Genomic DNA, 26379 nt, shown 5'->3' with positions numbered 1-26379 from the left:
CCTGTAATCCCAGCACTTTGGGAGGCTGAGGCAGGTGGATCACGAGGTCAGGAGTTCAAGACCAGCCTGGCCAAGATGGTGAAATTCTATCTCGACTAAAAATACAAAAATTAGCCAGGTGTGGTGGCAGGCACCTGTAATCTCAGCTACTCGGGAGGCTGAGGCAGAGAATTGCTGGAATCCGGGAGCCGGAGGTTGCAGTGAGCCGAGATCACACCACTGCACTCCAGCCTTGGTGTCAGAGGGAGACTTTGTCTCAAAAAACAAACAAAACAAAACAACAAATAAGATTAAAAATAAATAAATAAAAAATTTCCTGCCCTCTATACCGTTGACCTTTTGGACTGGATCATTCTTTGTGGTGGGGGCTGGCCTGTGCATTGTTGGGTGTCTCGCAGCATCCCTGGCCTCTACCCACGAGATGCCAGTAAAACCTCTACCCTGAGTCAGATAACCAAAAATGTGTCTGGATATTGTCAAACGTCCCTCAGAGGGCAAAATCGTCCCCTTACCACACAGCCTATGTTCTCTTTCTGATTTTTGCTGGACTGCCCTCTTCAAACATCTGTGTCAACATCCTACCCATTCATGAAGGCCTGGTTGAGAGGAATCTCCCAATGACTTTCTGCTCCCTGTCACTAACTGTGACCTCTCCTTCCTCTGAACAGACATTGAGATCTGTGTCAGGAGTGGTGGTGTAGAAATTGTATGACAGGGATTGTGGGGTGGGGGAGTGGAAGGGTGATGGGGTGAGGATTGTCCTGGGTTTGCTAAGTTTTCTGCAGTGAGCGTGTGCTATTTTATTTTGTACTTAGGAGAAAAATGCAAGGTGGGGTTCTGTTGTGTTTGGCTTTATTCAGCAGGAGACCAGGGGTGGTTGGGAGCCACAGTGGAGGAGGCAGCAGAGAAGGGGAGTGAAATGCAGACCAAGGTCACAGGTGAGCAGAAGGGTTGAGTGACAAGGAGTTAACCTGAGAAAGAAGGTGGGATGTCTTCTTCCCGCTGGTACAGAAAACAAGAAGGCAAAACAGGTAAATATACAGAAAAGTGTCAACTATGGATACAGATAATAAATAAGGTGCTGGGCTAGACGATGCTTAGTGCCCTCCCACCTCAGAGACTATGCTTCTGTTAGATGGGTGGCTAGGCTAGTTCTCAAGTGAGGAAGCTCGTGTGACCTGTGAGTGACCCAACATACTGTGTCTCCTTCAGCTTCCTGGAAAAAAGGATTTATTCATTGAGGCAGATCTCATGAGCCCTTTGGATCGAATTGCCAATGTCTCCATTCTGAAGGTACTATCCCTTTCCCCTGGGGGTCATGCCCCTCTTTCCTCTTTGAGCAGTTTTTCTTTTGATGAACAATACAAATTACTGATGAGTGACTACCGTTGTAGGGCAAACATAGAGTAGCTTAATTAGGTGGAAAAGGGAGATCGATGCTGTTGTTCATATTTTTTTGTTTTGTATTTTTTTGAGGAGGGAGATGAAGTCTCTCTCCGTCGCCCAGGCTGGAATACAGTGCAATGGCATAGTCACAGCTCACTGCAGTCTTGACCTCCTGGACTCAGGCGATCCTCCTGCCTCAGCTTCCCAAGTAGCTGGGACCACAGGCATGTGCCACTGCACCTGGTTAATTTTTAAATTTAAATTTGTTATTTATTTTTCTGAGTCTGTTTGCTACGGAATATATGATTTTTTTTTTTTAATTTTGTAGAGATGGAGTCTTGTTATGTTACCCAGGCTGATCTCAAACTCCTGGGTTCAAGTGATCCTCCTGCCTTGGCCTCCCAACATGGCTGGGATTACAGGCATGAGCCACCGCACCTGGCCCATACTGTTTTTATTTCATTTTTGGTTTTCCTATTGACAGCTTGAGGAAAGTTCAGTGGGATGGTTGTCAGGGGAGCAGTTTGATTCCTAGAATTAGCATAATTAGGAAGCCCTCAAGAAGTCCCCTATCTTCGTATCACCCTTTGTGCTTTTCAGGCACTCTTATGTCCATTGTCTTATTGGATTCTCTCTGTAGCAACACGAAGTAGACAAGCTATACAAGGTGGAGAACAAGCCAGCCCTCAGCTCCAGTGAACAGTGAGTGTCTGGGAGAGTCTGTCCCTACTCCAAGCTGGAGGAGGTCCCTAGGGGCACATTTGCCTTTCATCTGTCCTTGCTGAGATATATGGTTCACCTCCCTGAACTTTACAATTTCATAGCTAGGTTACTCTTCTGTAGTTTTGTTTTGTTTTGTTGTTTTGTTTTGTTGTCTGTAGTTTCCTTTCTGTGGTTTCTTGTCCTCTTCCCTCTCTAATTTATATTACAGTCTGTAACCAGATTGGCTAATCTTTCAAAATTATTTTCATCGCTCTCTTCTCAAGAACCTGCAAGGCAGCCGGGTGCGGCAACTCACGCCTGTGATCCCAGCACTTTGGGAGGCCGAGGTGGGCGGATCTTCTGAGGTCAGGAGATAGAGACCAGCCTGGCCAACGTGGTGTAACTCCATCTCTACTAAAAATACAAAAATTAGCCTGGTGTGGTGGCGTGTGCCTGTAATCCCAGCTACTCGGGAGGCTGAGCCAGGCGAATCACTTGAACCCGGGAGGCGGATGAGTTGCAGTGAGCCAAGATCACGCCACTGCACTCCAGACTGGGTGACAAAGCAAGACTCCATCTCAAAAAGAAAAAAGAAAAAAAAAAAATAGAATCTGCAAGGCCTCTCATTACTTGCTGAAGATTGTCTACATTATTTGTCATAGACTCCAAGGCTGTCTGCAGCGTGGCCTCCCACATTACCTTTCCAGCCTTGTCTCTTGTGTGTCCCCTTCAAGCCTCTGTTGAGTTGTGCTTCCACCTGCCTCTCAGCTCTGTGCCTGTGCCTTCACCTTTTTCATCACTCCATTTGCTCTGCCTGAAATTCTCTCCTGTCCTCACTGCTCCTATAAAGAATGTCCGCCAGACGCTGTGGCTCACACCTGTAATCCCAGCACTTTGGGAGGCCGAGACGGGTGGATCACCAGGTCAGGAGATCAAGACCATCCTGGCTAACACGGTGAAACCCGTCTCTACTAAAAATACAAAAAATTAGCCAGGTGTTGTGGCGGGTGCCTGTAGTCCCAGCTACTCGGAAGGTTGAGGCAGGAGAATGGCGTGAACCCGGGAGGTGGAGCTTGCAGTGAGCCGAGATTGTGCCACTGCACTCCAGCCTGGGCAACAGAGCCAGACTAAGTCTCAAAGATAAAAAATATTAAAAAAAAAAGAATGTCCATCATTCAGAGCCCAGCCACCTCCTCCATGAAGCTCTCTGTTGCCGTTCCAATCCAGGGTGATTTTCTCCTCTGGATTTCCGTGGCATTTTGTATTTATCCTGTTCACTCGGCCTGTAGTCATGTACAGCTGTTGCCTTGATTTTAAAGTATTTCTGAAACTTAATGTACACGTTTTCTTAGAAGAAAAAATTCTCCTGGATACATGGAGAATATATCCATGGACCCCAGTTTGAAAAACATTATTTTCTATTACTTTCTTACATTTTTAAATTTTTTTAATTAAATTTATTTATTTTCAGAGACAGAGTCTCACTCTGTTGCACAGGCTGGAGTGCAGTGGTGCAATCATAGCTCACTGCAGCCTTGAGCTCCTGGGCTCAAGGGATCCTCCTACCTCAGCCTCCTGAGTAACTGGTATTACAAGTGTGCACCACTGCGTCTGCCTGTAGTTTTATTTTATTTTTTTGAGTAGGAGTCTACCTCTGTCACCCAGGTTGGAGTGCAGTGGCGGGATCTCAGCTCACTGCAACCTCCGCCTCCCAGGTTCAAGCAATTTTCCTGCCTCAGCCTCCCAAGTAGCTGTGATTACAGGCGCCTGCCACCATGCCCAGCTAATTTTTGTATTTTTAGTAGAGATGGGGTGTCTCTATGTTGGCCAGGCTGGTCTTGAACTCTTGACCTCAGGTGATCCACCCACCTCGGCCTCCCAAAATGCTGGGATTATAGACATGCACCACCTCACCAGGCCTTATAGTTCTTGTATTTTATTTTATGATTATTATTATTTATTTTTTATTTTATTTTATTTTATGTTTTTTGAGACAGAGTTTAGCTCTTGTCATCCAGGCTGGAGAACAATGACGCAATCTGGGCTCACTGCAACCTCCGCCTCCCGGGTTCAAGCAATTCTCCTGCCTCAGCCTCCTGAGTAGCTGGGATTACAGGCATGTACCACCATGCCCAGCCAATTTTTGTATTTTTTAGTAGAGACGGGGTTTCTCTATGTTGGCCAGGCTGGTCTCAAACTCCTTACCTCAGGTCATCTGCCTCTGCCTCCCGGAGTGCTGGGATTATAGGTGTGAGCCACTGCTCCCAGCCTACTCTTATTATTTTTAATAGAGATGAGGTCCCACTGTGTTGCTGAGGCTAGTTTCGAACTCCTGAGCTCAAGCAATCTGCCCACCTTGGCCTCCCAGAGTGTTAGGATTACAGGTGTGAGCCACAATGCCCAGCCTTTATTTTTAACTGACAAATAATAATTGTATATTTTTATGGGGTATTCTTGTATTGTTTTTCGGCACTGACTGTTAATATACTCCATATATGCACCTTTTTTTGCCCACTGGATTGTAAGTTATTTGAGAACAGCAATTTTTGGGTCCACTATAGGGCCAGTAATGTACCTAGCTCATCACATTCTACCCATTGTGTTGAGAGTATCTTCTGTGGTTGGTGTACAGAGGACCAAGAGAATGGCATAGCTTTGGCTAGGATGAGACCTGTAGGGAAAATGGCAAAAAAGTTGATATTGTTTCAGTTTCTTCTAAGTTGCTATCCAACTTGATAATTTTTCTTCACTGTTTTTTTTTCTTTCTCTCTCATAGATTGTGCTTCTTGGTCAGACCCCGCATCAAGAATATGCGATACATTGCCAGTGAGTGTGCCATGGTACTATGTGTGACTGTGGGAAAGGGCGGGCAAGATCTAAGGGCTTTGGCCATAAGGACCCTCTAATAAGAAAATAATTGTTTGAGTTGGCTGTAGCACTTGTGAAGGATATCTGCTTCCCTGCTTCTTTTTTGTTGTTGTCATTTTTTTTTTTTTGAGACGGAGTTTTACTCTTGTTGCCCAGTCTGGAGCACAATGGCGTGATCTGGGCTCACTGCAGCCTCCGCCTCCCGGGTTCAAGCGATTCTCCTGCCTCAGCCTCCTGAGTAGCTGTGACTACAGGTGCCCACCACCAGACTGGGCTAATTTTTTATATTTTTAGTGGAGACGGAGTTTCACCATGTTGGCCAGGCTGGTCGCAAACTCCTGACCTCAGGTGATCCACCTGCTTCGGCCTCTCAAAGTGTTGGGATTACAGGCGTGAGCCACCATGCCTGGCAGCTTCCCTGCTTCTAGTGTAACAGACGGCTCATGGCTTGCTGGGCTGCATTCCTTCTCTCTGTAGGTCTTGTCAATGCTGACAAATTGGCTGGCAGAACTCGCAAATACAAAGTGATCTTCAGCCCTCAAAAGGTGAGTTTGAATCCTAGAGGAAGTGGGATAAGGTAGAACAGGACTGAGGACCAGGCAGGGGTAAGGGGCCAACAGCACTACCTCCCTGTCTCAGTTCGTTTTCTGTTGCTGTAACAGAATGCCTGAGACTAGGTAATTTATAATGAACAGAAATTTATTTAGCTCATGGTCTGAGGAGGTAGTGAAATCCAAGAGTGTGAGGCTGGCATCTGGCGAGGGTCATCCCATGGCAGAAGGGTGGAAGGTAGAAGCCAGCACATGAGACCAAGAGGCACCCAGGGGCTGGACTTGCCTTATAGCAACCCCCTCCTGCCATAAGGACATTAATCCATTCATGAGGACTCCTCCCTTATGATCCAATCACCTGTTATTAGGCTGTACCTCCCAACACTGTTGCCCTGGGGATTCAGTTTCCATTGCACTCCCTCAAAGCAAATTATCTATGATTGAACAAAATACCTGTCACTGTCTTTTCATTTACATATCTTCAATTGTTTAGCAGAGGGTCTGCCAGCATACTGTCCCAAATAAAGTGTTGTGGAATTGTGTGAGGAGGCCTCTACGTAGATTTTTTTAAATGAAAAGCTTCACACTTGCGAGGTAGAACCTGCTCTGTATCCCTAACACAAACTCTAATATAGTAATGGTGCACAATGTTACGGCTTTCCAATGACTTTCTCCCTGTATCCCTCTTTAATAATAAATTAGATAAATCATCACCCCCCTCCTCCCATCCCCTATGCTTTTAGGGATGTGACTGGGCTGCCCCTAGGTTACTAGAACCATGCCACCATGTATTGGAAAAGCCTTTTCTTGCACAGGAAAGGAGACTTAGAGACTGTTTTACTCCACCCCAACTTTGAGCAGCTGAGAGAACTGAAGCCCGTGCTCACACAGTGAGTTAGCATAGCCAGGCTAGAGCTCTTCCATCTTTAACTCAATAATTGCAGTACATATTTGGAGGTCCATCATAGTCTGTCCATTTCTTGATTCCATTGAGCTCCCCTCTCACCTCTGCATTAGCTACATTCATCCTCAATCCCAGTGATTGGGAGGAATGACGTTCCAGGCCTTTACCTTGCCAACCATAGGCCTATAAAGCTACAGCAAGTAGTGCATGCATACTTAGAGAAGGTAGAAACTAGACTAGGAAGAACAGGAATGTATTCCTTTTCAGTCTTTCTAAGAAAATTCTGGAGAAAATAGAAGCAGTAACTAAGGACTGAAGCCTCTGAAACCAGGCTGTCTGGATAAAATCCACCCTTGAGGCCTTATTACCTGTGTGGTCTTGGGTTAGGTACTAAGCTGTTCCGTGTCTCGGTTTTCTCATCTGGAAGACAGAGTTGATAATAGTACCTATCTCTTCATTTAAGTGAGATGACTTTGAGTCTCTGTTGAAATAAGAAATCAAGTGGGACCCTAGGCTTATATTGTCTTCTCCTTCTGTAAAAGGAATAAGAGGAAAGAACCAGTGACCTTCCTTTGAATGTCACCTGAAGATTGATAGCACAATCTTACAAATATTTATCTTAAGATAATATGCTTAGGAATACAAACATGTGAAGTATTATTACCAGGGCAAGAAATTATTGAGTAGGACAACCACTCAGAATTATAGGTACTTTTGAACGCTATTAAAAGAGTCATAGCAATAATTTCTAGTTCTTGGACCCTTACAAAACCATTTCTTTTTTTTTCAAATTATGCTTCCAAGGACAGATTTGGTGTTTTGTTTTGTTTTGTTTTTGGAGACAGTGTCTTGCTCTGTCACCCAGGCTGGAGTGCAGTGCCGCAGTCTTGGCTTACTGCAACCTCCACCTCCCAGGTTCAAGCAATTCTCCTGCCTCAGCCTCCCGAGTAGCTGGGACTACAAGTGTGCACCACCATGCCTGGCTAATTTTTTGTATTTTTAATGGAGGTTCGGTTTGCCATATTGCCCAGGCTGGTCTCGAACTCCTGAGCTCAGGCAATCCACCCACCTCTGCCTCCCAAAGTGCTAGGATTACAGGCATGAGCCACTGCGCCTGGCCAAGGACACATTTGTATTAACAGGGAATAATCCTATAAGTTAAAATAATCCTACAAGTCTCTATATTACACAGAAAAACAAAATTGGTATTTTTATGAGTGTTCTCCACTTAACACCTTATCTAATCGAATTATTTTGACCTAATTTTATATTAGGAGGCTCTCTCTCTCTTCTTTGAGACTCCTTTGTTGATTATGAAGATTGGCAGTTTTCAGACCTGGCTCTGGAATTCCATTACTTACCACTAAAAGTTAAAAGCAGGCCTGTAGATTTCAGTTTTCCTGGCAGAAATGAGTGAGGGAGGAATAGGATTCTTCTGTGTAACAGTAAAACAAGGAGCACGTAGCATTGATCTACACCTCACAGAGCTAGTATGAAGATGAAGACAAGTGATTCTTGTAAAACACGAAGAATAATGCCTAATCCATTTTAAGGTCTTACAACATTAGCTGTTAATAATGTCATCTTGAGTTTCTGCTTGGTTTCAAAGATCCAGGAGAAGCTTAGTGTTGTTCAAGACGCAGATGGACCCATCACAGCAGTTTAATCCAACCTCCATCCCAGAGTCTTCACAAATCCTGACCCAAGAAAATTCTCGGGACGATTCAGGGGCCTCTGAAATCTGTTCCAAGATGTTGATAAAGAACCTTAGTAACTTGACTATCAATGCCAGTAATGAATCCCCTTCCCCTCTACCAGAAGAGTCACTCCATCGAGTGATAGATGGAATTGCTGCAAGAGCACCAGTCCTCAGGGAAATCAGAGATGACTTGATTTACAGGAGGAGAGGAGTAAGAACATTGCTGTCTGTGCAGAGAGAAAGGATGGCAAGATTCAGATACATGTTACTGGGCAGAGTTCGTACGCATGAAAGAATACTAACAAACACTGGGCTTAAGGGAGTTAGGGAATCAAGACCATTCAAATGTCCCTGCAGTTTCTGCGTGTCTAATGGATGGGATCCTTCTGAGAATGCTAGAATAGGGAATTATGACACCAAGCCACTTCAGCCATAAAACTTATTCTTGTACCTTTTTCTTCTTGCTGGTAATCTTATATAGCAGGTTGTGAAAGCTATTCTATGCTAGTATAGACTATACACCAATAATATTAACGAGTTCTAGGATGTATTTTTCTTCTTGTATCTTTTTCTTCCTACTATGATACTAGTCATTTGTAAGGGATCTGTGTCATTTGAATGTATTTGAATAACTTTAGCTTTACTGTTTGATTTGACCCAAAGACGACATAAGTATTCCTATGCGTCTGAGAAGCCCAAAGTCAGTGAGATGAAACCCAACATCAAGAAACTGAAGCAAAGTTACTTGTAGATAAAGAAAGCATTAGGTAGTTTGGCTATAGCATAATAACTAGATTTTCTGGCTTTCAAAAATTTGGATTGCAATCACAGCAAACGTTGTTATTTTTACAGTTTTCAGTACAAAAAGGTGTTTATATAGAAACAATAAAGTTGACGTTTGAGTACCTTTAAAAATAATAATAATAATAATGTCATCTTATTATCAGATGTGAGTGCCCTCAGCATTCTTTCTTATTACTTTCAAATATTCACCCTTTCCCCACTTACCTCAAAGGAGGAAGAGATCGTGGCCTTTTCCCTTCGAAGATGAGCTGTTCCATGCCAGTTCTTGACCCCATTTTTGCTTTCCTTCTCCATTATCTTGCTTTACCAGGTAGACTTTCTCTTCTGCCTTCACCCATGTCTATCCCTTCTAAACAATGTACCCCATTTCATCTCTTCTCAGGACTCCCCCTTCTTTCATGGCCAGGCTTCTGTGAAGACTTCTACTGTCACTGCTTCTGCTTTCTCATCTCTACCTCCGTCGTTTCATCAAGTCTCCCTCAGGTCTCTGTTGTCAGATCCACTGGTGTCTATTTAATGTTAATCCTACTTAACTTCCCTGGCATTTGACACTGTTGCCCACCCTTCCTTGCAACTCTGACCTTTTCTGCCTTGACTGTTGCTGTTTTCTGCTGCCCCTACCTCTCTGAGTGTTCTTTCTCAGTCTTCTCTGCCAGGTCCTGTACTCTGGCCCCCTTTCATCTTGGTGTTCCCTAGGGTGCTGTCCTTAGCTCTCCTCTGTGTGTTCTTTTCTCTTGGACAGACCATCTACTTTTTTATTTATTTATTTGAGATAGGGTCTCACTCTGTTGCCCAGGCTGGAGTGCAGTGGCGCAATCTTGGCTCACTGCAGCCTTGACCTCTTGGGCTCAAATGATCCTCCCACCTCAGCCTCCTGAGTAGCTGGGACTACAGGCACGCACCACCGTGCCCGGCTAATTTTTCATTGTTTGGTAGAGATGGGGTCTCTACCTTGTTGCCCAAGCTGGTCTAGAACTTCTGGACTCAAGCGATTCACCTGCCTCGGCCTTCTGAAGTTATGGGTTTATAGGAGTGAGCCACTGCACCCAGCCACATCATCCACTTTAAATACAGGGTATATGCTACTTAATCCCAAGTCCTTGTCTGTGTCTCCAGAGGTCCCGTGGGCATGTCCTAAACAGAACTTACTCTCCCTTTTACAGATCGTTTGCTCCCATCTGCTTCTCCACAATTTCCAGAGCACTTCATGCCGTTGCTCTCATCTCTGCCTGTACAACTTACCTTTCAAAGACAGCTGAATTCCTTCTCCTTTGTAAAGTTCTTCCATTCGCTCGGCGAGATAAGAAACAATTTACTCAAACATAAATTAAATGGATGAGAAAGAAACGAAGTGCTGGGCTGGATGATTCTAATGGTCCTTTCTAGATCTAAGAGTCTGGATTCTTTTTTTTTTCACTGGGTTCAGTAATTATTGTCCTCATCAGTGACCACAGAGGAACTGCAGAGAAATGGAGAGAACAGAGAAGAAGGTGGTTACTAATCAATTTCCTTTTCTCTTTCAGTTTTATGCATGTGAGATGGTGCTTGAGGAAGAGGGAATCTATGGAGGTGAGAGGAGATGAATGTGAGTGGAAAGGGAGAGAGAACATACGAAGAAAAAACTGTTGTTGTTCTCCACCCCCCAGCTCTTTCTTTTCCTGGTCTTATTCCTGTTAGTGTAGCAGGAGGAGAGGTTCCTGAGAATGGGAATGGGAACAGGACCACAAATTAGAACACTACTCGGGGCTGGTCGCGGTGGCTCACGCCTGTAATCCTAGCACTTTGGGAGGCCTGAGGTCAGGAGTTCGAGATCAGCCCAGGTAACATGGTGAAACCCCATCTCTACTAAAAATACAATAATTAACTGAGCGTGGTGGTGCACACCTGTAATTCCAGCTTACTCGGGAGGCTGAGGCAGGAGAATTGCTTGAACCCAGGAGGCAGAGGTTGCAGTGAGCCGAGATCACGCCATTGCACTCCAGCCTGGGCGACAAGAGTGAGACTCAGTCTCATAAATAGGCAGATAGATAGATAGATAGATAGATAGACAGACAGATAGACAGACAGACAGAACGAACACTATTGGGGCAGTATGAAAGTAATACCAGGGCTTAGAGTTGGAAATGACCAACCACTCTTTTCTCACCTTCCAAGGCTTCCACAGGAAAAACTGGGCCTCCCCTGTGTGCATTTCTCGGGCTATTCTCCACACAGCCCAAACCTGATCACAGCACTCCTTGCTGGAAATCTGGCAGCAGCTCAAAATAAAGCCCAGAATCCCCAACATGCCTCCTGTCCCTTGCACAGTCTGGCCCCTCCTGTCCTGTTAGCCTCATTGTGTGCTACTTCCTTCTCCTGACTCACCACCCTCCAGCCAGAGGGATTTTACCCATGCTTTTCCAGGTGCCCAGGACGTTCTCCATCCTACAGCTTTTTGCCTTCCCAAGTCTTACACAAATTCTAAGCTTAATTTTCTCTTCTTGAGGGAAGTCTTTCCTATACCCCCAGTTGTGGTTACAGCCCTTTAATATATGGTGCTCACAGCTTGCTGTTTGACCTCTTTGGAGCACAACCGTGATTTAACAGTTTGTGTCATAATTTGTCTGGTGTGTCTCCCCCACTAGACTGTAAGCTCCAGAAGGTTGGGAGCATGTCTGTTTTGCTCACGGCTGTATCTCTGGTGTTCATATAGTCCTGCATGTAGGCAGCTTTCAGTAAATATTTGCTGAATAATGAATGAGCAAGCTGGGCATGGTGGCTCACGCCTGTAATCCCAGCACTTTGGGAGGCCGAGGCGGGCAGATCACCAGAGGTCAGAAGTTCGAGAGCAGCCTGGCCAACATGGGAAAACCCTGTCTCTGCCAAAAATACAAAAATTAGCTGGGCGTGGTGGCGCATGCCTGTAATCCCAGCTACTTGGGAGGCTGAGGCAGGAGAATTGCTGGAACCCAGGAGGTGGAGGTTGCAGTGAGCCGAGATCTTACCATTGCACTCCAGCCTGGATGATGAGAGCTAAACTCAGTCTCTAAATAAATAAATAAAGAGTGAATGAATGAATGAATGAGTGAATGAACGTTTTCTTGGCACTTTTGGTCAGCCCTCTAGTAAAAACCCATCACTTACCACATTGTGTTACAGGCTGCTGTGGTCACATCTCCTTTCCTATCAGACTGTGAGCTCCTTAAGGGCAGGGACTGTGTCTTATTCTTCTTTGAGCCTCCATTGCTTAATGCAGTACTGGCGTGTGGCAGGCACTCAAATATTTGTTGCATGATTGTGGCAGACCTTCCCTCTTAACGTGGAGCTAAGTACCTTCTACAGGGAGGCTGATGCTCTGTGTCCCCACAGATGTGAGCTGTGATGAATGGGCCTTCTCTTTGCTGCCTCTTGATGTGGATCTGCTGAGCATGGAACTACCAGAATTTTTCAGGGATTACTTTCTGGTAAATGCAGAGGCCCTTGGGTCTTGGCATCAGGGGATGGAGACACATGTGGGATGCAGAGGGCTAGAAATACCAATGTAACCTTTGTCCAACTCAAGTAATTTATCATGAGTGATAGTGATATAGCGATTGAGTGCTACAGATTGGTCTTTGCAGGACTTCCTGTGGAGCCAATGAAAATGAACCTTTCAAGCATCCCCCAGACCCTGCCACCCTGCTCCAGGGCTTCTAGGGCTAACCACTTTCCAAATGGTCCTATTGGGTTGATTCATATCTTTATGACTTGTGTGGTCCCTGCAGGAAGGAGATCAGTGTTGGATCAACACTGTGGTTCAGGCCTTACACCTTCTCAGCACTCTCTATGGACCCTTTCCAAACTGCTATGGAATTGGCAGATGCGCCAAGGTAAGAGCACTAGCAGTACTGTTGTCCCGGCAGACCCTGTTTCCCCTGTTGTATACCCATGTGAGGTTATCCAAGGGTATCTGTGATATAAGGTGTATTCTTTGCTTTTGTTGTTCTGGAATAGATCCTCAGAGAGGAGAACTTGTGTGGCTAACAGAGAGGCAAAAGCCAGGGTCTCCTGGGTGGCATTTCTAAATCTCTCTTCATTTTGGGGACAGAGTAACACATCTTCTCACCAGTATGAAGAGTGTCGGGGAAGGATAGACACAGATGGGAGTAAATAGGGCCATATTGTGAATAATGAGCTCCTGTCTCGGGGACAAGAGGAAGTATCACATGGAAGGGGTTGGCTGCAGTAGGGACCTGGACACAAGACTGAGAATGTTTTGGGCCCTGGCAGATGGCATATGAATTGTGGAGGAACCTGGAGGAGGAGGAGGATGGCGAAACCAAGGGCCGAAGGCCAGAGATTGGACATATCTTTCTCTTGGACAGAGGTAAATTATGCCCAGCGCTCCTGTCATCTTTTGGCCTTAGAAGACATGGGAATATGGAAAGCGTGGTGGCAAAGTTAAAATACTAAGGTTAGGGCTGTGAATCCCAGCTTTGAGGAGCGTGGGTCCTTGGCCCTATGGAAAGTGTCAAAGCTGCCCTTGAGCATGCTGTGCAGAAGGCTGGGTCAGAGAGAACCTTCATGGTCAGGGATCTCTGTTTCAGATGTGGACTTTGTGACAGCACTTTGCTCCCAAGTGGTTTACGAGGGCCTAGTAGATGACACCTTCCGCATCAAGTGTGGTAAGTGCCATGGTCCTCTGCATCTTGGCAAGATGGATGTGGTCATCAGCCTTGGCACCTCCCACATGGCAGGGCTTGTGGGAGAGACCCAGACCCTGAATGAACTGCTGGCTTCCAAATAGTTTGAGGACCTTTATGGCAGTTCAGGGAAGGGTAGGGGAAGTCCTCATTGGAGATCCTAATAACTGTCCTTCTGCTCTCAAAGGGAGTGTCGACTTTGGCCCAGAAGTCACATCCTCTGACAAGAGCCTGAAGGTGCTACTCAATGCCGAGGACAAGGTGAGGGTGTGGGTACTAGCAATGGGCCCCCCTAGGGCCACTGCTTATACCAGGCTGTGGGCCCCAGCTCTGTGAGGGGAGGCTGACTCTATGGGATAGAGGGTTTCCCCACCAGTTAAGAGCATACCCCAGAGCACGGAGTAGGCATTTGATATGGACTCATGGATCCCAGCTCAGATCTGTTTGTATTTCTGCCAGAACACCTGAGCACCCTTCCTGTACTGTCATTCTACTGCTAAGTGATGGTTCTGATAGAGTAAGTTGTTCCTGTCTTACTCCCCTCACAGGTGTTTAATGAGATTCGGAATGAGCACTTCTCCAATGTCTTTGGCTTCTTGAGCCAGAAGGCCCGGAACTTGCAGGCCCAGTATGATGTGAGGCTCCAAGCCCTGGTCCTCTGTTTTGTTCCCTCAGTGGCTTCCCAAGGCTGCTGCTCCTTCTAATATTATGACAGGTTCCCTGTCCTTTCTCATGGATGGATGACAACTGAGGGAGGGTGGTGGTTTCTCATGTCTGAGGTTGGGGGGTTAACCTTTGGGAATTTTCCCACAGCGCCGGAGAGGCATGGACATTAAGCAGATGAAGAATTTCGTGTCCCAGGAGCTCAAGGGCCTGAAACAGGAGCACCGCCTGCTGAGTCTCCGTAGGTTTCAGCTTAAGGGGCGTGAGGGGAAGTGACTGTGTCCCTCCGGGGAAGGCTCCCGAGTACCGTTACCCCAAGGAGGAGATCCCTGTTCATCTGACGCATATGATCTTATTTGGTGTAAAGTGGGAAGAAGTGCTTTTGGATCTTGCCTTGAGAGGTTTTTATTCTTCTGGACAATAAAGGGACATCTTTCTAGAAACAGGAATATGTCAGCTCCCTTTATCCAACCTGCAGATATTGGGGCCTGTGAATCCATCATGAAGAAGAAAACCAAGCAGGATTTCCAGGAGCTAATCAAGACTGAGCATGGTAACTGCCACAGCCTTGCTGTGCTACTGCCCACACTTCTACTTCCCCAGCTCCCAGCCCCATCCCACCCTTAAAAGATGTTCTCTGGCTCTTTCCAGCTGACACTGGCTATGTGGAATGCTGTTTCCTGCTAGAAGTCCTAGGGATCCCTTAACCCACCCCAAGGATGGAGAAAGAGATGGGGAGACAGACATCTGTTAGCATAGATGGCAACAGCTGAGCTGGTCCCCCAGTAACAGGCTCTCCTCTGATTTCTCACAGCACTGCTAGAGGGGTTCAACATCCGGGAGAGCACCAGCTACATCGAGGAACACATAGACCGGCAGGTGCGCAGGTGGAGGGCTGCGGGGGCCAAGAATGGTGTTTAGAGGTGGGGTCAGCCTTAAGCAGAAGGAAAAGAACATGTGTTGTGAAGCCTCAGTCCTCCTTGAGTCTTTCTTCCTATGCAGGTGTCGCCTATAGAAAGCCTGCGCCTCATGTGCCTTTTGTCCATCACTGAGAATGGTGAGCCTAAAAGATTAAAGATGAGAATGTCAGATTGAGAAACTATGTCTTAGGGACAGAAGAAGTGATTTTGAAAGGCTAAGGCAAATGTCGTAGCAAACAGAATGTTTCCCTGTAATTTTATGGGTTCTTTTTTGTTTGGGGTGAATGATCACCAGGACACAGGGTAATTTATTGTTTTAGCCCTAAGTGGGACCACATCCAGGCCACCCTAGAGCCCTGTCATATCTTAGGACTGCAGGGGTTTAGAGCTGAGTGGCGTTTCTCTCATCACTCCATCTGTCCTTATTTTCAATAAGATAAAGATACATTCCAGGAAAAAGGGACAGCAAGTTAATTTCATGAACATTTATTTTATTTATTTATTTTTTTGAGACAGAGTCTAGCTCTGTCACCCAGGCTGGAGTGCAGTGGTGCGATCTCGGCTCATCACAACCCCCACCTCGTGGGTTCAAGTGATTCTCCTGCCTCAGCCTCCTGAGTAGCTGGGACTACAGGTGTGCACCACCACGCCCAGCTAGTTTTCATGAACATTTCTAAAATCCCAGATTCTGTAACCTTCGTGGCAACTTGTTTTCACTGTTGAAGTCTTCCAGTTGGTGAATATTCTTGAAGATTGCCTTCTTTTTCTTTTTCTTCCTTTTCTTTTTTTTTTTTTAAGACAGAGTCTTGCTCTGTTGCCCAGGCTGGTGTGCAATGGCACGATCTCGGCTCACTGCAACCTCCGCCTCCTGGGTTCAAGCGATTTCTCACCTCAGCCTCTCAAGTAGCTGGGACTACAGGTGCACGCCATCACACCAGGCTAATTTTTGTATTTTTAATAGAGACGGAGTTTTGTTATGTTGGCCAGGCTGGTCTGGAACTCCTGACCTCAGGTGATCCACCTGCCTCAGCTTCCCTAAGTTCTGGGATTACAGGAGTGAGCTACTGTGCCCGGCCGAAGGTTGCTTTTTACCCAGAGAAGTATTTTGCTTATTCTAAATCTCATTTACTATAGTTAGAACCCCAGTTATTCTTACCTCGATGGAGAAAAACATATAAGACCATGCTTTTGGAACTCATTTGAACACTTTTCCTATTTCTCAATAGTTGTGAAGCAGTTCCTAGTAGAACTGCCCCTTAGCCAGGAAGAAATGCATGAGTCTGCCAGGTGCAGTGGCTTACGCCTGTAATCCCAGCACTTTGGGAGGCCAAGGCAGGTGGATCTCAAGATCAGGAGTTGGAGACCAGCCTGACCAACATGGTGAAACTCTGTCTCTACTAAAAATACAACAATTAGCCAGGCATGGTGGTGCATGCCTGTAATCCCAGCTACTCAGGAGGCTGAGGCAGGAGAATGGCTTGAACCCAGGAGGTGGAGGTTGCAGTGAGCCAAGATCACGCTCCAGCCTGGGTGACAAAGCAAGACTCCATCTCAAATAAATAAATAAATAAATGAGTCATCACTTCTCCTCCCTCCTGCTGCATCCTCCCCACATCCCACTACGATCACCATTAGTTCCAGTGTCCCCTCCTCAGCACCCTTATGTTTCACAGGTCTTCTTGGGAGCTCCCAGACCTAGGCTTTATCTTTCAGTAAGCAAGCTTAAAATTTGAACCAACTGTATACTCAGCAGGGTTAACATTTACTGAATCCTTCCTCCTGAAGAAGGCATTCTTTGCTGGTTGATCTGTACATTTTAGGGTGCCTCTGCCGGCCTCTTTCTCATGCACCTGTCTTATTTTCTTCACTCTTAGGTTTGATCCCCAAGGATTACCGATCTCTGAAAACACAGTATCTGCAGGTAAGGCCTGGAGAATGTATTCTTGAGGGAACTTGGTGGAGGGCAGTTACTGGGCATTTTTGAAAGAGGCAAAAGAAGCGGCCCCTTTCCTGCCTCCATTACCCTCCTGTTTCCATTCAGGCCTCCCTCTTAGAGCTACTAGGGAGAGTCACCTTTCACCACGCCTCTCTGCCCTCTACCCTTGTTTCACCCCATACACTGACGGCGCATGGCCAGTGCTGAGAATTGAATTTAAACATTTCAGCGCTGGCCCCAGAGGTGAGTTCTTACTCCTGGGAGTCTCTCTCATTTTAGCACCGTGTGAGGCATTGATTCAGCTTTCCTTCCTGGTACTTCTCAAGTCTTACTTCATCCAGGAAGCCTTTCCCATACATCCATAGGTCTCTAAAGTCTCATGCTGCTTTTTATTCTTCTTCGTTTGGTGTTTAATTATTTCTTTTTCTTTTTCTTTTTTTTTTTTTTTGAGACGATGTCTCGCTCTGTTGCCTAAGCTGGAGTGCAGTGGCGCAATCTCGGCTCACTGCAACCTTTGCCTGCCAGGTTCAAGCAGTTCTCTGCCTTAGCCTCCTGAGGAGCTGAGACTACAGGCACGAGCCACCATGCCCAGCTAATTTTTGTGTTTTTAGTAGAGACAGGGTTTCACCATATTGGCCAGGCTGGTCTCAAACTCCTGACCTCAAGTGATCTGCCTGCCCTGGTCTCTCAAAGTGCTGGGATTACAGGCATGAGCCACTGCTCCCAGCCCTGTTTGGTTATTTCTGATGTGAAAATTTATCTCAACTAAGTGTGAGCTCCTTCACACTGCAGCAGAGGCTACATAGTCCTTCTCTCCCTCACCTCTGTAGTGCCTGACAGTGCTAGATGCTCTTTGGACACTCAGTAAATAGTCTAATTGCATCTTCTTCAGAGCTATGGCCCTGAACACCTGCTAACCTTCTCCAATCTGCGACGAGCTGGGCTCCTAACGGAGCAGGCCCCCGGGGACACCCTCACAGCCGTGGAGAGTAAAGTGAGCAAGCTGGTGACCGACAAGGCTGCAGGTAAGCAGGGAGCACAGGTGACCCCTACTCCAGCTGTTGTCCTGACTTCTCTCAACAGGCAGCATGCTGGGAGGGACAGAATGAATTAGAGAGGGTGGACTGATTCCTTCCTATTAATGTCATTACTATTATTACTACTACGTCTGCCAGTAAGAAAGGTTTCCACATAGTGAACACTTACCATGTGCTGAGCCCTTTAGTTTCTCATTGAATCCTCACGAAGACTCTGTGAGGTAAATTTTCTCATCCTCATTTTATGGATGATGAAACAGGCTTAGAGAATTAAGTGGTTTGTCCCAGGTCCCTTAGTTAGTAAGTTAGGTCAGTTTAACTCCAAAGCACACACCAATAAACTTGGGTTACCCTGTGGATTGCATTTAGTAGAGACCTGGTACCCTGTAGGAGGTGGAAGACTGTGGGTGGGGAGAAGGCTGGGAGTTCCAGGGAACTGTAGTTGAACAGCTTCTGAGAGTTTTTGGATGTGATAGGTGCTGTCGTGTCCTGAATGGTGTTGTCCGTGGCAGTGTCATGAATCCATAGACCTTAGGTGAAACCTGACACAGATTTCTTCCCCAGGAAAGATTACTGATGCTTTCAGTTCTCTGGCCAAGAGGAGCAATTTTCGTGCCATCAGCAAAAAGCTGAATTTGGTATGTGGAACAGGGATGGTTAGGGGAGACGGTGGGTTCATTCCATTGTGGGGTACTATTTTTTTTTTTTTTGAGATGGAGTCTTGCTGTGTTGCCCAGGCTGGAGTGCAGTGGCACAATCTCAGCTCACTGCAACCTCTGCCTCCCAGGTTCAAGTGATTCTCCTGCCTCAGCCTCCCGAGGGATTACAGGCATGTACCACCACACCCAGCTAATTTTTGTATTTTTAGTAGAGACAGGATTTCACCATATTGGCCAACTTCTGACCCCAGAAGTTCTGGTCTCGAACTTCTGACCTCAGGTGATCCACCCACCTCGGCCTCCCAAAGTGCTAGGATTAAAGGCGTGAGCCACTGCGCCCAGCCCATTGTGGAGTACTTTGAATCCACAAAAACCTTTTTGTCATTTCATGTGTATGAAGATTCTTTTGTTTGATAGTCTTATAGCATGGTAGATTCATTCATTTAATCAACATGTAACAAGTACCTGCCAATGCCAGAGAATATTCTAAGTGCTGCTTCAGTGACAACCATATCCCATGTCTCTTAAGGACAGGGAAAGGAGAACCTGTCCCTCCAGCCCCTTCACATTATTCAATAATGGTGCATGGGAACTCATTCCAGAGAACTGGCAGTTACTGAACAGAAACTGCTATCTTCTGTTATGGATTCTCTTTTCAGGGCTATTGCTGGTTCTCCCTTTTGTTGAAATAAGAATTGTTCTTTGGGCTATGCCACTTTATCTGACCTGACCCTTTAAAGTGTTAGGGAGCTGAGCTGTCACTTGCCTAATGAAGTCCCTTTGTCTTTTTCTTTTTTTTTTTTTGAGACGGAGTCTCCCTCAGTCGCCCAGGCTGGAGTGCAGTGGCGTGATCTCAGCTCACTGCAAGCTCCGCCTCCTGGGTTCATGCCATTCTCCTGCCTTAGCCTCCCAAGTAGCTGGGACTACAGGCGCCCACAGCACGCCCGGCTAATTTTTTGCATTTTTAGTAGAGACGGGGTTTCACCGTGTTAGCCAGGATGGTCTCGATCTCCTGACCTCGTGATCCACCCGCCTTGGCCTCCCAAAGTGCTGGGATTACAGGCGTGAGCCACTGCGCCTGGCCAAGTCCCTTTGTCTTATAGATCCCACGTGTGGATGGCGAGTATGATCTGAAAGTGCCCCGAGACATGGCTTACGTCTTCAGTGGTGCTTATGTGCCCTTGAGCTGCCGAATCATTGAGCAGGTGAGAGCATATTACTCTTGCTCCCATTCATGTTTCATTCTCTCTGCTTTTTCTTGGTCCCTAGCCTGTCTTGACTTTTTTTCTTTTCTTTGAGAGATGGAGTCTCACTCTGTCACCCAGGCTGGAGTGCAGTGGCGCAATCTCAGCTCACTGCAACCTCCGCCTCCTGGATGTAAGTGATTCTCCTGCCTCAGCTTCCCAAGTAGCTGGGACTATAGGCATGTGCCACTGCACCCAGCTAATTTTTGTATTTTTAGTAGAGATGGGGTTTCATATAGACGAGGCCAACTATATGCTGACCAGGCTGCTCTCGAACTCCTGACCTCAGGTGATTGCCCCACCTCAAACTCACAGGCGTGAGCCACCACACCTGGCCCTTTCTCAACTTTTTGCTACTTGAGTAATGAGCAAGAAATGTGACAGTCTGGCTGCTGTGCCCTTCCTTTCCTAAGCCTGATATTGTCTGTAGCCTTAAAAACAGTGCTTATACCTTCGCAGGTGTTAGAGCGGCGAAGCTGGCAGGGCCTTGATGAGGTGGTACGGCTGCTCAACTGCAGTGACTTTGCATTTACAGGTATGTGGCATCAACAGTGGGGTAGGCTAGCAGTGAGAGGTGGGCTGGATGCACCACTCAGGACTAGCATGTCAGGGAAGAGCTGAATCTGGCCTGATCCTCACAGACATGACTAAGGAAGACAAGGCTTCCAGTGAGTCCCTGCGCCTCATCTTGGTGGTGTTCTTGGGTGGTTGCACATTCTCTGAGATCTCAGCCCTCCGGTTCCTGGGCAGAGAGAAAGGTAAGAGAGAGCAGAAAGGTGAGAATTGGCCTGTATTGTATCTGGGCAACAAAGTGTTGGCTGGGCGCAGTGGCTCATGCCTGTAATCGCAACACTCTGGGAGGCCGAGGCGGGCAGATCACCTGAGGTTAGGAGTTCGAGACTAGCCTGACTAACATGGTGAAACCCCATCTCTATTAAAAATACAAAAATTAGCCAGGCATGGTGGTGGGTACCTGTAATCCTAGCTACTCAGGAGGCTGAGGTAGGAGAATTGCTTGAACCTGGGAGGTAGAGGTTACAATGAGCCGAGATGGCGCCATTGCACTCCAGCCTGGACAACAAGAGCAAAACTCCGTCTCAAGAAAAAAAAAAAAAAAAAAAAACCACGCAAAGTGTCCTGCATAGGAATAGTTTTCTCCTGGCCTTGGAGTACAACTTGCCATATCCTTACTGTGGGCTGCTATAGCAGGGAGCCCAGTTATACCAGGCGTAGAAAGCAGTGGTGCCCAAGGATATGGCACTCACATCTCTGTCTATAAACTGGTGCTCTGATCCCATGGGGACTGTGGAAATGTAGGGGCTCTGTGGTTATCGTTGGGGCCTAAGATCTGCGCTGTCTCTTCTGCTGCTGCATTTGACTCCTTAGGCTACAGGTTCATTTTCCTGACAACAGCAGTCACAAACAGTGCTCGTCTTATGGAGGCTATGAGTGAGGTGAAAGCCTGATGTTTTTCCCGGCCAGTGTTGACATCTTCCCTGAACACATTCCTCAGTGGGAGGCAGGCATCTGGCACCCAGCTGTTATAACCAAGTGTCTACCAACTACCTGCTACGAGCTGGGAGCATGGAACATGTTGGGATTTAGAGAACATATCTGAGAAGAGAGTTTACTTCCTGCTCCCAGGATATTTCTCTTTTCTGTTCATGAAGTACAACCCATGCTGCTAAGATACAAGCAGGAAGAGGTATCCTTTGCTAAATCCTGTTTGAATATCATTGTAAATAAAGCCTCTGCTCTCAGATGTAATATGTTTGTTGTTCTGTACATGCACTTCCATCTTTATTAGTGAAAGCCCATTGGAGCTTTCTGCAGGGGCTTCCTATGCTTCTTGGCCTGGACTTTGTAGTGGCCTGGTCCGGTTCTTCCCTGTAAAAGTCACTTGACCATTCTGTACCTGAGTTTCCTCAACCATAAAATGAGGGGGATGGATGAGGTGACCAGCAAGCATGTTTCCAATTCTAAAATGTTGTGATTCATTACATTTTTGAGAAAATGACTTTGTTGTTTTAACTTAAGGAGGCACTTCAATTTTAAGCGTTTTGTTTCTTATTACAAAATGAAAGACTGTGTGCCATTAGAGCCATTTCAGGCATCAGCAAACAGTGCTCCTATAAATGTACCAGCACCCTCCTCATTGCTGATGCTAGTAGCCTTTCTCCCTCTCTATTTACCTTTCAAAAATGATGAAATATAGGCCAGGTGCTGTGGCTCATGCCTGTAATCACTGTACTTTTGGAGGCCAAGGCAAGAGGAAAGCTTGAACCCCAGAGTTTGAGACCAGCCTGGATAACATGGCAAGACCCCATCTGTACAAAAAATAAAAAAATTAGCCGAGGGTGGTGGCACACGCCTGTATTCCTAGCTACTGGGGAGGCTGAGGTGGGAGGATCCCTTGAGCCCAGGAGGTTGAGGCTGCAGTAAACTGTGACCCTCTCTCAAAAAAGAAAAGAAAAAAGAAGGAATTACAACCACCTGTGTTAGTGGCCACTTTTCAGGCCTCTTCCAACTTGATCCCACTGATGACTACACTTTCCTTGAAATTGTCGTATTCAGCTTCCATAATACCCTTTCTTTGTCCTCCCACAGTCTCTTAAGTTGTTCTTTGATCCCGTTTGCTGACATCTCCCCTCTTTCTGTCCTTTGTTGTCATCCACTTCCAGATCTCAAGCTTTCATCTCACTCCACACACGTATGTCCTACCTGGTCATTCCACAGGCACTTCAAACTCAGCATGTACAAAATAAACTCATGAGTGGAAGCTCTTGTCCCTACTTGAATCCTTTAATCTGCTCTTCTTCCTGTATTCCCAAACTTTGTTCAAATGAGCAAAAAATTGTATTCTTGACCTCAGATTTTTTCTTTCTATGCCCCGCCTTCAGCTGGTTCCCTTGTCCTATTGGTTCTTATTTCTAAATGCCTCTAGTTCATCTTCTCCTCACCATCCCTATGATAGAGGTCTTTATTGTCTCTTGCCTGGGTTTTTGTAAGAGTGTCCCTCCCAGCTGTTCATCCTCCCATCTGTTCCCCATTCCAAAGTGCTGCCACTTACTAAAAGGAAGAAAGAAAATCAAAACCTGAGTTACTAGATCATCAAAAGTATTCTTCCTATAGAATAAGGATCATTCTGGGCCCGGTGCAGTGGCTCACACCTGTAATCCTAGCACTTTGGGAGGGCGAGGCAGGCAGATCACTTGAGGTCAGGAGTTCAAGACCAGCCTGGCCAACATGGTGAAACTCTGTCTCTACTAAAATATAAAAATTAGCCGGCTGTGGAGGTGTGCACCTGTGGTCCCAGCTACTCGGGAGGCTGAGGCGGGAGAATCGCTTGAACCCAGGAGGCAGAGGTTGCAGTGAGCCGAGATCATGCCACTGGACTCCAGCCTGGGCAAAAGAGCAAGACTCTGTCTCAATAAATAAATAAGTAAATAAAAATAATGATAATTCTGTATAAGAATACATTCCAAGGAAAAGGCATTCCTCAAGCATCTAGCTAGAATTTTGAGTGTTATTTCAAGCTAGTGTGCAAGACCAAAGACACTGCCAACAGGGCTATTGTTCGCAGAAAGAATAGGTGGCATCAGAAAAAGATTAAACAGTGGCAAAACATTGCACTTCCATCAAGTAGAAATATATGACCCTGTAATAGGGTTTTTTTGTTTGTTTGTTTGTTTGTTTTTTGAGAAAGGGTCTTGCTTTGTCATCTAGGCTGGAGTGCAGGGGCATGATCATGTCTCACTGCAGCCTTGACCTCCTGGGCTCAAGTGATCCTCCCACCTCAGCCTCCCAAGTAGCTGGGACTAGAGGCTCATACCACCACACCTGGCTAATTTTTGTATTTTTTATAGAGACAGGGTTTTGCCACATTGCCCAGGCTAAGGTCATATATTATAAACACGTATTACACAGTGTTTTACATGCAGCGTTTATGCTCTAAATGGATATCTTTGCATCAGTTCTGTGACTTTGTTAGCCTCAGCACCTCCGTGTAAAGGACGAGAGAAAAATTGTCTTATCTCTGGATACTTAACAATGCTGGCCCTAAAAACATGTATGAAGATCACAAATTTGTGAAGCTTTCTGAAAAGCTCTCCTGTTAATTTAACCAACAAAGAATGCAAGTAAATTTTAAAAGTGGTGCTGCCATCCACTCTATTAGTGGTGTCAATGTTAATCAACAGAGTGCAAGGAAATTGAAAAAGTGGTGCCTGTTGTCCACTGAGTTTGTGCTGTGAATATCTGGCATGCTGCTGATAGGTTAAAAAGAATATTGAAGCCGGGCGCGGTGGCTCACGCCTGTAATCCCAACACTGGGAGGCCGAGGCTGGCGGATCACCTGAGGTCAGGAGTTCAAGACCAGCCTGGCCAACATGGCGAAACCCCATCTCTACTGAAAATACAAAAAAAGTATCCAGGCATGGTGGTGCATGCCTGTAGTCTCAGCTACTTGGGAAGCTGAGGCACAAGAACCTGGTGGCGGACGTGCAGTGAGCCGAGATTGGGCCACTGCACTTCAGCCTGGGTGACAGAGCGAGACTCCATCTCAATTAAAATAAAAAGAAGAACATTGAAAGCAGCAATGAAGTTTTTCTGAAAATAAGAAAAATATGGTTCTGAAGCTGAAGCAAACAAGCATCATTTACCTTTAGGGAAAAGGCATGTGAACGTAAGTTACAGTTGGCCAGTAAACACGAAAAATGTGCAATTTCAGTTATAATCAAGTGCCAAACAAGGAAATGCCAGTATTATTATTTTACCTACAAAATGAGCAAAGATGTTTAAAAGTACGATAGAATTCAGCCCTGCTGAGGGTAACAAAAGGAGGGTACTTTTCCTGTGAGGCTTTGTGCGGAAGGCAAATTAACAAAGGGAGCATTCAGTAATTACACCTCTAGGAATCAGCTGTACGAAAATGCAGGATGCAAAGATTTATGTATGAAGATATTCAGTCCAGCCTTATATTTTAAATTATTATCTAAATATCAATAGCAGAATGGGCGAGATAGCTACACACCAGGATATTATGCCACCATGAATCACTGGGAAAAAAATGTGATATATAAGCATTTAGGGATGTAACCTGTTCATAGAGGAAAGGAGGTCACAAAAGTACTTTGATGTTTTTTGAGTTTTAAATTTTTCATGTAACAATTTAGAAACTCATCTAATTTGAAAGAAAACCACACCTAGGTGATCTGCACTTATTCACCAATCAGGTGAGTTGGGCAAATCATTCAAATCTTTTTGAGTTTCCTCTGCAATGGTGACAATACTCGCCATACAGGATTGTGAAGGTTAAATGGGATAACTAGCGTTGAAAGGTTCCAGGCCCTTGAGCAGGGCTCAATGTTCCTTCCCTTCCCCTTAGTGTACGGCTTCCTACATCTGGGGAAGAGTCCCACCAAAGATCAGTTCCAAGGTTCGCTTCTTGGATGAGCGAGGGAAACTAAGCGCTAACTTTCCTATTCCTCCCCTCTCCCGGTCCCGGCAGCCGGGACTCAGGGAAGCCGCGAAGCCACGGTGCTCTCAACTCCTTCCCGGCCCGCGCACTTCGAATACAAACTGCGCCGGGCGGGGCGGGGCGGTGCTCCGATGACGTAGCCGACTCGGGAGGGGAGTCCCTTGAGGCTGCCGCCAATCGAGGGAAGCGGGAGGTGCAGGCCACGCCCGCCCACTCACAGACAGTGACGTCATCCCCCGCCCCGCTCCAGCGCTTTCCAGGCCCGGCTCACGAGTCCCCGCCCGACTGCGCACCCGCGAGCTGCAGTCCGAGAGGCGGGGATTTTCATGGAGCGACGGGACGCGACGCCAATCGCAGCGAGGCTTCGCCCCGTGGCGCGGTTTGAAATTTTGCGGGGCTCAACGGCTCACGGAGTGACTACCCGGAGTGAGGTCGCCGGTGTTTGCGGGTGGTTGTTGCTCTCGGGGCCGTGTAGAATAGGTCTCGACCTGGACTGACGGCTGCTTGGAGCGTCTGCCATGAGGAGAAGGTGCGGGTTGCGGGGAAATCGAGGGGACGCAGGAGAGAGCGATGCCTGTCTCGGGTTCTGGGCCCGTTCAGGGGTGCAGGGCCCGTGCGAGGTCCCGGGACTAGGGCGTCACAGCAGTCGGCGCTGAGTGAGGCCGGGGGCGCGAAGGGGCAGGGTCTGGAGGCGGCGAGCCAGTGCGAGGGCCGCGGCGGAGGTGAGACCTGACGCGCTGTCCCCCGGCGGCCCCAGGTGTCCGCAGGCTCGGACGCAGGAGAGAGCGATGCCTGTCTCGGGTTCTGGGCCCGTTCAGGGGTGCAGGGCCCGTGCGAGGTCCCGGGACTAGGGCGTCACAGCAGTC

General features: G+C 46.7%; 2 protein-coding genes and 1 pseudogene across 7 annotated transcripts in view; all 3 read left to right on the top strand.

The window, feature by feature from the left end:
- Positions 1–22051, top strand: part of VPS33B (vacuolar protein sorting 33 homolog B (yeast)) — a 26086-nt gene extending 4035 nt beyond the window's left edge. For 2 of the 4 annotated variants that reach the window (XM_011948280.1, XM_011948282.1), the window contains 22 exons: positions 1213–1293; positions 2027–2088; positions 4865–4914; positions 5434–5501; positions 10438–10483; positions 12263–12357; positions 12658–12762; positions 13163–13259; positions 13480–13557; positions 13763–13836; positions 14124–14210; positions 14389–14479; positions 14717–14791; positions 15053–15117; positions 15241–15295; positions 17033–17079; positions 17987–18119; positions 18696–18769; positions 19894–19995; positions 20494–20569; positions 20676–20792; positions 21421–22051. In XM_011948280.1, the coding sequence (XP_011803670.1) occupies positions 1213–1293; positions 2027–2088; positions 4865–4914; positions 5434–5501; positions 10438–10483; positions 12263–12357; positions 12658–12762; positions 13163–13259; positions 13480–13557; positions 13763–13836; positions 14124–14210; positions 14389–14479; positions 14717–14791; positions 15053–15117; positions 15241–15295; positions 17033–17079; positions 17987–18119; positions 18696–18769; positions 19894–19995; positions 20494–20569; positions 20676–20792; positions 21421–21500 (1758 nt within the window). In that variant the 3' untranslated portion in view covers positions 21501–22051. The remainder of the gene's footprint in view (positions 1–1212; positions 1294–2026; positions 2089–4864; positions 4915–5433; positions 5502–10437; positions 10484–12262; positions 12358–12657; positions 12763–13162; positions 13260–13479; positions 13558–13762; positions 13837–14123; positions 14211–14388; positions 14480–14716; positions 14792–15052; positions 15118–15240; positions 15296–17032; positions 17080–17986; positions 18120–18695; positions 18770–19893; positions 19996–20493; positions 20570–20675; positions 20793–21420) is intronic. The other 2 variants (XM_011948281.1, XM_011948283.1) reach the window with 2 other exon arrangements.
- On the top strand, positions 8055–8546 carry LOC105516189 (annotated as a pseudogene).
- A 3745-nt stretch (positions 22052–25796) lies between the features above and the next one.
- The window catches only part of PRC1 (protein regulator of cytokinesis 1), a 29445-nt gene continuing 28862 nt past the window's right edge, over positions 25797–26379 (top strand). For all 3 annotated transcript variants that reach the window (XM_011948273.1, XM_011948272.1, XM_011948271.1), the window contains exon 1: positions 25797–26042. In XM_011948273.1, the coding sequence (XP_011803663.1) occupies positions 26032–26042 (11 nt within the window). In that variant the 5' untranslated portion in view covers positions 25797–26031. The remainder of the gene's footprint in view (positions 26043–26379) is intronic.

This window comes from Colobus angolensis, unplaced genomic scaffold (genome assembly GCF_000951035.1).
Source record: "Colobus angolensis palliatus isolate OR3802 unplaced genomic scaffold, Cang.pa_1.0 Scaffold278, whole genome shotgun sequence".
NCBI classification, from domain to species: Eukaryota; Metazoa; Chordata; class Mammalia; order Primates; family Cercopithecidae; genus Colobus; species Colobus angolensis.
This window is presented reverse-complemented; position numbering and strand designations above follow the sequence as displayed.